This window comes from Juglans microcarpa x Juglans regia, chromosome 4S, assembly GCF_004785595.1.
Source record: "Juglans microcarpa x Juglans regia isolate MS1-56 chromosome 4S, Jm3101_v1.0, whole genome shotgun sequence".
NCBI classification, from domain to species: domain Eukaryota; kingdom Viridiplantae; phylum Streptophyta; class Magnoliopsida; order Fagales; family Juglandaceae; genus Juglans; species Juglans microcarpa x Juglans regia.
Window position 1 is genome coordinate 24823042 of NC_054601.1, and position 8306 is coordinate 24831347.

Here is an 8306-nt window from a genome sequence, read left to right on the forward strand (position 1 = left end):
GTGCAGTAAAATTATTTAAGACAATGGCATATATCTTAATTTGTGTTCTTAGTAAGTAGTCTCAAAGACTTGTTTTGAATTGTGAAGTGATAGGATACTTGATTTAAGGCGTATATATATGTATGAATGGTTAATCTAATGTAAGATTCTACAATCCAAATAAAAGGAAGTTGGATTGTATAAAATTTAATGAGTACATTATTGATTATTCATGGAGATTCAAATGATTTAGGCTGATTGTTTCCATTTGTAGTTTGAATTTTGAGAAAATTGAGATGTCAAACTCCTTAAGGTTGGCATTAGAGGTTGAAAAAAAAAACTAGTGAATTGGTAAACCGGATTGAACCAGACCGAATCGGTGGGTTTGGTCCTGTGCCGAGTTTGGTCTGATCCAGTATTGGTTTCATTTTTCTCAAAATAGGTCGAAATCGGTCCGGTTCCGTTTTTCCTTTTTCTAACACCGGACCGGACCGGTTCATATATATATATATATATTAATTTTTTATATTGTATAAAGTATTTTTATATGATTTCTTTAATTATATCTCATTTTTATATATAATATATAATTATATAAAAAATAATTTTGTATTATATGATAAATTACTAATTAATATAATATTAAATTTTAAAATCCTATATAAATAACTATATATTATTACTATAGTCTATTGTATTAGTAGTTATACTAATACTATATCATTATATATTATAATATAATTATCATGAATACACTCGGATATCCAGTTTTGCTTGTGTGGTTTTTTGGTCAAGGTTTATACGTTTGTTTGTTGGTTTAAAAAAATTTAAATTGAAAAGGGGAAAAAAAAAAAAAAGCAAGAACCGGAATCCAGTTTCCTGAGATCCGTACCAGCTGAGAAAAAACTGGATCCGGTTGAACAATCATAGTCAAGTATTAGAAATTTCTATAGAAATTAAATAAATTGATTTACTCTCCACCAAAATCACTTAATTTACAAGAATCCAACTACTACAATAGTCTCATTTCTAGTAAGTTATTTTAATATTTTTAGCTATACATGATATAAGATTTGGGAAAAAAAATAAAATAATTATTAAAACACATACATTTTGCAAATGTGAATTCTCGTAATTTTTCTATATGTGGAGAGTGTTTGATAGAAATTTTCAACTTATCCATTTACACAGTATTTTGATATTGTGAGATAGATAATTATAAGTTTATTTATAGATAAGCTAACATCTCAAATTTTCAAGCATTACTTTTTTCCATCTTTCATTAATATAAAATAAATAAATAAATAATAATGTTTTACGAGTAATTATCTTTCTTTTAAATTATTCAGAATTTAATATTATGTAATCTATTTTTTTTTTTTTTAATTAGGAAACGTGCCCATCCAACTTTCCAAGTCTCTCTTGCAGAGACTATAGGCACGAGTGCTCTCCACGCATGATACTTTTGTTTTTTTGGAGGACAGCCAGATTCCGTCTTCAATGAAATAATTTAATAAGGATAAGTCACCACGTGTGATGCTGTGATAGGTTGTGAGCTTAGCCGAGGTGTTGAACCTGGGAGCAAGATGTGGTGTAACTAAGGATTTTACACTGCCCAATAGTTCCTTGGCACGTAAGAATTTTATAGAATGTAAATTAGAATTGGTTGTAGGCAAAAAAATCAAATTACATGGGTTTCTCCCGTCACCTGTACCCCTCTTTCAACTCTCTCTCTCCCTCTCCCTCTCCTCCTGACTCTCGCTCTGTGCATAATCTCTGGATGAATTCTTTGTGCATTTATTTTTGAGGTGTTGAGTGTGGTTTCAAATGGTTATGTCGATAAGAGATTCAGACCGAAAGATTTCTACTCTTTTTTATCAATTTCTCAGCGGTTACGTCGATAAGGGGTTCAGACCGAAAGGTTTCTTTTCTTTTTCATCAATTTCTCAGCAGTCAAATTGAAAGTTGGAGGTTTTATTGTTTTTTTTTTTCTCCAAACTTCCTCAATTTATGTCATCTTTTGCGATGTATGGTGCTATATGATATTTTCTGAAAATTTGATGTTTATGTGCTTCATTTCTTGTCTAGGGTATTTTTCTTGAAATTATTATGGATTCCATCTGGTGTTTGAGCTTGTCCATCAGGTGGGAGGGGATGAGGGAGGAAGAAAACGAATAGTGTGAGGGGACTGAGGGATTTGAGAGGAGGTTAATATTCTAGGCGCACCCTATAAACCATATGAATTTCAGAAGTGTTTTATTTTCATTTGAGGGTGTAAATTTTTAATTTACACTATTACCGATGTGAAGCTTTTCCCGTTGAATATTGCAGCTTGTCCGGTATCCAGCCACCATCCAAGTCAAGATGTGCAGCTATCCAAGTCAAAAAAAGGAGAAATCCTAATGATGTGTGCAGTTGATATGGGTGACAAACAATCACATAGTTTACTTTGGGATGTGCTCTGTATAGAATCAACAGTCGGTTTATTTTTTTATTCTTTAGCCTACAGTCTCAAACATGTGAATGCAAACTGAACTACACGGTGTTGATCACATTGATCAACACCTTTCTTTTCTCTGCTTTTCAAAATCAACGAAACATCCGGATATATCTCTTTTCTTCATCGTTAACTCCAGTCTAACAAGAGTACGAGCGTCTTCGTCTCCGTTTCATCACTCGACTTGCTTCATCGGTTCTTAATTTGATCTGTAAGTCTGAGAAATTAGAGACTGCGGCGACCAAAAGCGAAAGCGTTCGTTTGGGTAAGGAAAACATGATTCGCCATCACCGTTTTTTCTTTCTTTTAATTTCTTCCATTTTTTTTGTTTATAACTTATTGAGAATCATTTATTATGTCTTTTGGCTTACTCATGATAATAAAAATAAGTATTTGTTACGAATTATTTATCCAGAAAATGACTAATTAGCCCCGTCGTCTATATTGAGATATTAATTTATTAGGATATTGACATTTTTATGTATAGTTAGTTCATCAGCTAATGCACTCAACTCGTTGCATACAAAATAAATACATGGCTTGCTTGTACGTTGATTTGGGTATTATTTTTCTAGCTAGCTAGGTGATAGATAAATAATATATAATATGATATGGTTAATTTACTTTGATCGAATGACTGATAATGGGGTTTTAATTTGTTTGCTTATAGCTGCTTTACGAACTGGGTGCTTATTTTAATTCCTTTCTTTTAAAGCCGTTACATGAAAAAAATTAGCTAGCATTAGTATTAAAGTACTCTAATTAAGTTACCCACAAAATTGGCCTATATTTTTATATAATTCTACTGTAGTCATTATTCTTTGTGTAAGCAGGCCGGAAGGAAGCCAATTTATTGTATAAGAAGCTAAATTGTGCAATGGAAAAATCAACAAGTTATGATCAAGAAATTCAACAAAAATTGGCAACTCATGCTTCATCAATCACAAATGGAAATCAAAATCATGCTGAAATTCATCAATTGGATCAAGAAACTGCAAACACTTCGAGTAGTGGAAATGGAAATCAACATAGAGAGCTGATAATTAGCATCAAAGAAATGGCAGAAAGCTGCTTGGAGCTTCCCTTATCATCAAGCGAGTGTTGTATCTACATGATTCCAACTCGTCTTCGCAAATTGAACGAGGAAGCCTACACTCCTCAGGCTATATCGATAGGGCCTTTCCACCATGGCACCAAAAGTTTAGAAAGCATGGAAAAGTTGAAACTGAAATATTTTCAGAGATTCCAGCAACGGATTGAGGACTTCAACTTACTAGAGATTTTAGTAAATGCCATAAAACTGAATGAAAAAAGAGTGCGTAGTTGTTATGCAGAGACAATCAAGTTTAGCAGTGACGATTTCGTGAAATTAATTTTGGTGGATGGGATCTTTATTATTGAATTATTCTACGAACTATGCTTCGAAGGATGGAATGGTGTTGTTATTGAGAACCATATACTGTTAAACCCAATATTGTTGCAGACAATTATATTGGACTTGCGGTTACTTGAAAATCAACTTCCTTTCTTTGCTCTTGAGATATTATTCAGCCTTGCATATGCACCGGATGATGTGCCAGTGCATCATTCACTAATTCCTTCGATTCCATCCTTCACTTCGCTTGCAATTATGGTCTTTGAGGGCATTCAACAACAGGAATTTCCTAGAAATCTTAGAGAGCAACCAATTAGACACTTTGTTGATTTGACCAAAGCATTTTTATTTCCATCATCCAGAAGGGTGCTAGATGAAAGTAATGATCTTCCTAGTGCTACTCATTTATATTCTGCAAGCCAGTTGGACGAGGCTGGAGTGAAGTTTAAGGTGAGCTCAAGCAAATGCTTACTTGACCTGAAATTCACCAACGAAACTTTGGAAATTCCACGCATTGATCTATATAATGATACGGAAACTATTTATCGAAACGTCATAGCATTTGAACAATGTCATTATCCACGTGATTCGCATCTTACAGACTACATTGTTCTATTGACTTTCCTAATCAACACTCCCAAAGATGCAGATTTACTTATTAGAAGAGGAATCATCATTAATTGGCTTCCCAACAGCAATTCAGTGGCATCTTTTATCAATAATATGGGGATGTATATTGTATATGATAGCAGGAAGTGTGCTTATCGTGGTTTGTTTCGAGATTTGAATGCATTCTATAGGAACACTAAGCATACTTGGAAGGCTACCTTGAAACGTGATTATTTCAGCACTCCTTGGAAAATAGCTTCTACTACAGCTGCTATTACTTTATTGCTGCTCACTCTCATACAAGCCATATGCTCCATCATCCAAGTTGTGAAGATGTGAAGAAGCTTTGTGCATGAAATTCTGGTAGGACATAACATTTTATTTTACTAGTCCTCACATTTAGAAATTAATTTGTTAGATTGCTAGCAACAACTTGGAAAATTTGAACATAACATGCACAAAGATAAGTACTGCTTGAAATAATATGCCTTATCTTCACTTTCTTCATCTATTAGTACAGAGCCTAGTCTCTGAATGATGTATAAATACACCCTCATATGTACAGAACATACGCAGCACTAATATCTTCTAACTTTAGCACATTTTCATTCTTTACTCTGTTGTTCATTTGCTAAGTTACCGATTGATTTGTGATTTGCAAACCCCTTGCATTTGATAACATCACACCTGAGGTCTTAGATTCTATGGTGATTTCTTTGTTGCTCAGTTATGTTTTCTTCATTGGTAACTTAGACAAGTTCTATGGCTGCGAATGTATACCAGGTGTTCGATGAAATGCCTTAACCCAAGGCCGTGTACTATAGTCGCTCAGAATAAACAATATCATAGCTTGATGTTATCCCATCTGTGATTTACATGATGTCCGGTGAATTGTGTGACATCAATGTTCTCTTTGCATTCAACAATTGGTTGCTTCATTTGGAAAATTTGTGATTTACTATATGAAAACAAGTTCTGTCAAAGAGGATTTTTTTTATTGTTAAATTATGATTTTTTTTTTTTTATTGCAGGAACACTAGTGATAGATGAGATGAATTTCATGCAACAATAGTGGAGGTCATGCTATCAATCCGGGATTTGAATGAAGTGATTTTTGTATCTTTTTTTCTTATTAACATACAATTTATAACTTTGTTGTTATTGTACTATTGTGATAATGGGTTTGTATTCACAAGAATTTATTTATATTTTCTCTCATAATTAATTATCTTCTTGTATTTTTATATAATAACTTCTTTTTTATTGTCTATTATATTTGAACATAAAAAGTGAGGCCATTCAACTAATGGTTAAAAACCATTATGTTTATTATCTATCCAAATTTTAACAATAAATTTTTCAAATGTAAAAATAATTGTACAATTAAAATATTTATTGGAATAAAGCTTTGGAGAATTTTTTTTTTCTTTTTATCTTTCACACTTCCTAACTTCTTGATCTTCGGATTTAATAGATGTAGAGTGAGCAAGACATACCTCAAGTGGTAGCTTTGGAAATTCAGCTCCAAAAGTCTCGTCGGCCTTGACCATGTCTCGGTTACTTATTTAAAAACAAGAATGTACCTCAGAAGGAAATTTCATAGATTTAAATAAGTCAAAAGTGACCTACTCCTCACTGACCCTCAAAACGAGTTTCCCTTGCTAGACATCAATTCAAGTTCTCCTCGTCGCAAGGAAACGTCAGTCCAGTCTCAAAAGGATCTCCACATCCTCCTCCATATCTAGTACAATGAACTCAACCAGAAAGATGAACTCATCAACTTTCATTAGTACATCCTCAATGAGTCTTCTCGGATATTTAATAGATCTGTATACCAACTGTAGAGAAATGGTGGTCGGCTTTGTTTCTCCAAGACCTAGTTTCCTGAAAATAGAAAGAGGCATTAAATTAATACTTGCCCCTAAGTCACATAAACCTTTATCAAAATATGAATTTCCTATAGTGCAAGGGATCGTGAAACTCCCCGGATCTTTCAACTTAGGTGGTAGCTTCTTTTGTAAAATTGCACTCCTCTCCTCGATCAGCATTACAGTCTCATGCTCCTCCAAATTCTGCTTGTTTGATAATATATCCTTCAAAATTTTTATATATTTAGGTATTTGCTCTAAAACTTCAATGAGAGGAATATTAATATGCAGTTGCTTAAATACACTTAGAAATTTAAAGAATTGATTATCAATCTTATTTTTTCTTACTCTTTGCAAAAAATAAATTGGTGGATCATAAATTGAAAGAGAATAAGTTTTAGATGTAAACTCTATGGATTTCTTGGGTTTTGCAGCTCCTTAATTCTCCTTAGTCATTTCAGCCTACTAGTCGACCGCTCTACTTCTTTCACCTCGTACTCGGTTTCCTTCTTCTTGGACTCCACATTTTCGGCAGCTTCTGCATCTCGCTTGGTATTTACTGTCTGTGGCTGGTCATATGTCTGTCCACTTCTCAATGTCATCGTTTTGACATGCTCCTTCGGATTGGTCACAGTGTTACTCTGTAAAGTCACTGTTGTCCTCTCGATAAGTGTTTAAGAGCTGACTGATTTGTGTCTCAAGATTGTGGATTGAAACTGAGTTGTTTTAGATTACCATATCAGTCTTTTGCATGTATTGCATAAACATATCCTCAAGTGTCGGTTTCTTCTCTTGCTGTGGAAACTGTTGAGGCGGTCAAGTCAGCCCTTGATTATTGCTCCATGAAACGTTAAGGTGATTTCTCCATCCAGGATTGAATGTGTTTGAATAAGAATTGTTTTGATGTTGGAAATTGGACACATAATGAGCTTGTTCAATACTTGGTTGAACAAAAGGATTCCTCACTTGACAATCTACACTTGAATGATTTCCTGCGCAATGATCACAAACAACATTAGTTTGAATAGCATTAACGTTCATCTTACCTAGTTGTTGTAATAAATTTTCCATCTGCGCCGCCAATGTGGTAATAGAATTAAGTTCAAAAACTCAGCCGCCTTTCTTGGCATTACTCTCTCTGCAGACCATTGATACTTATTAGATGTCAATTCTTCCAGAAGTTCATATGCAGCTTCATGAGTCTTACTCATTAATGCTCCACCTACGGTCGCATCAACCATAGATTGATTTGTGGGTCCCAAACCATTGTAAAATGCCTATTCTTGAAGCCAAGTGGGAGGTCGTGATGTGGAAACTTGTGCAATAAGTCCTTGTATATCTCTCATGCCACATATAATGATTCACCCTCAATTTGGGTGAATGTAGTAATATCATTCATTAACTTCACTGTCTTGGCCAAAGGGAAATATTTTGTTAATAATTTTTGTGTCAACTCCTCCAAGGTAGTGATGATGCCAGGCGGCAAAGAATTCAACCAACCTTTTGATTTTTCACTAAGTGAAAAAAAAATAGTCTCAATTGAATTACATCATCTGTCACTCTGTTGTGTTTAAAAGTATGACAAATTTCTATGAAATTTGCAATTTGGACATTAGGATCCTCTTGTGACAGCCCCCGAAACTGGATGGTTTGTTGAATCATTTGAATGATGGCTAGTTTGATCTTGATGTTATTGGCTTGTATAACTGACCGCCTTATATTAGATATCGCCCCACTAACAGAGGGCATATTATAGTCTCTTAACGCCTTGTGCTCCTGGTCGGCCATATTAAATTTGGAGGCGACGGCCTTTTTCTTCTTCTCTTTATTGATCTGACGTAAGGTTCTATCAATCTCAAGATCGAAAAATGGATGCTCTAAGATTTAGATCTTGGCATGCACTTCTGATTCCTGAAAAGCAAAACCAAACTGAGATCTAATTTAAACTATTTTTTTTTAAAATAAAATCCAAAGTAGT

General features: G+C 34.0%; 1 protein-coding gene and 1 non-coding gene across 2 annotated transcripts; both read left to right on the plus strand.

Moving 5' to 3' along the window:
- Nucleotides 1-3533: 3533 nt before the first annotated feature.
- LOC121262201 (UPF0481 protein At3g47200-like) lies at nt 3534-4799 on the plus strand. The gene has a single exon (XM_041164601.1). It carries the CDS (start codon nt 3534-3536, stop codon nt 4797-4799), a length of 1266 nt encoding a protein of 421 aa, XP_041020535.1.
- Nucleotides 4800-7626: 2827 nt separating this feature from the next.
- Nucleotides 7627-7733, plus strand: LOC121263924. Its single transcript, XR_005940405.1, has one exon. It is a non-coding gene; the product is annotated as a small nucleolar RNA R71 (small nucleolar RNA).
- Nucleotides 7734-8306: the final 573 nt, after the last annotated feature.

Excerpts from the sequence above, each read along its gene's own strand:
- LOC121262201 (XM_041164601.1), top strand. The coding sequence starts at position 3,534 with ATGGCAGAAAGCTGCTTGGAGCTTCCCTTATCATCAAGCGAGTGTTGT.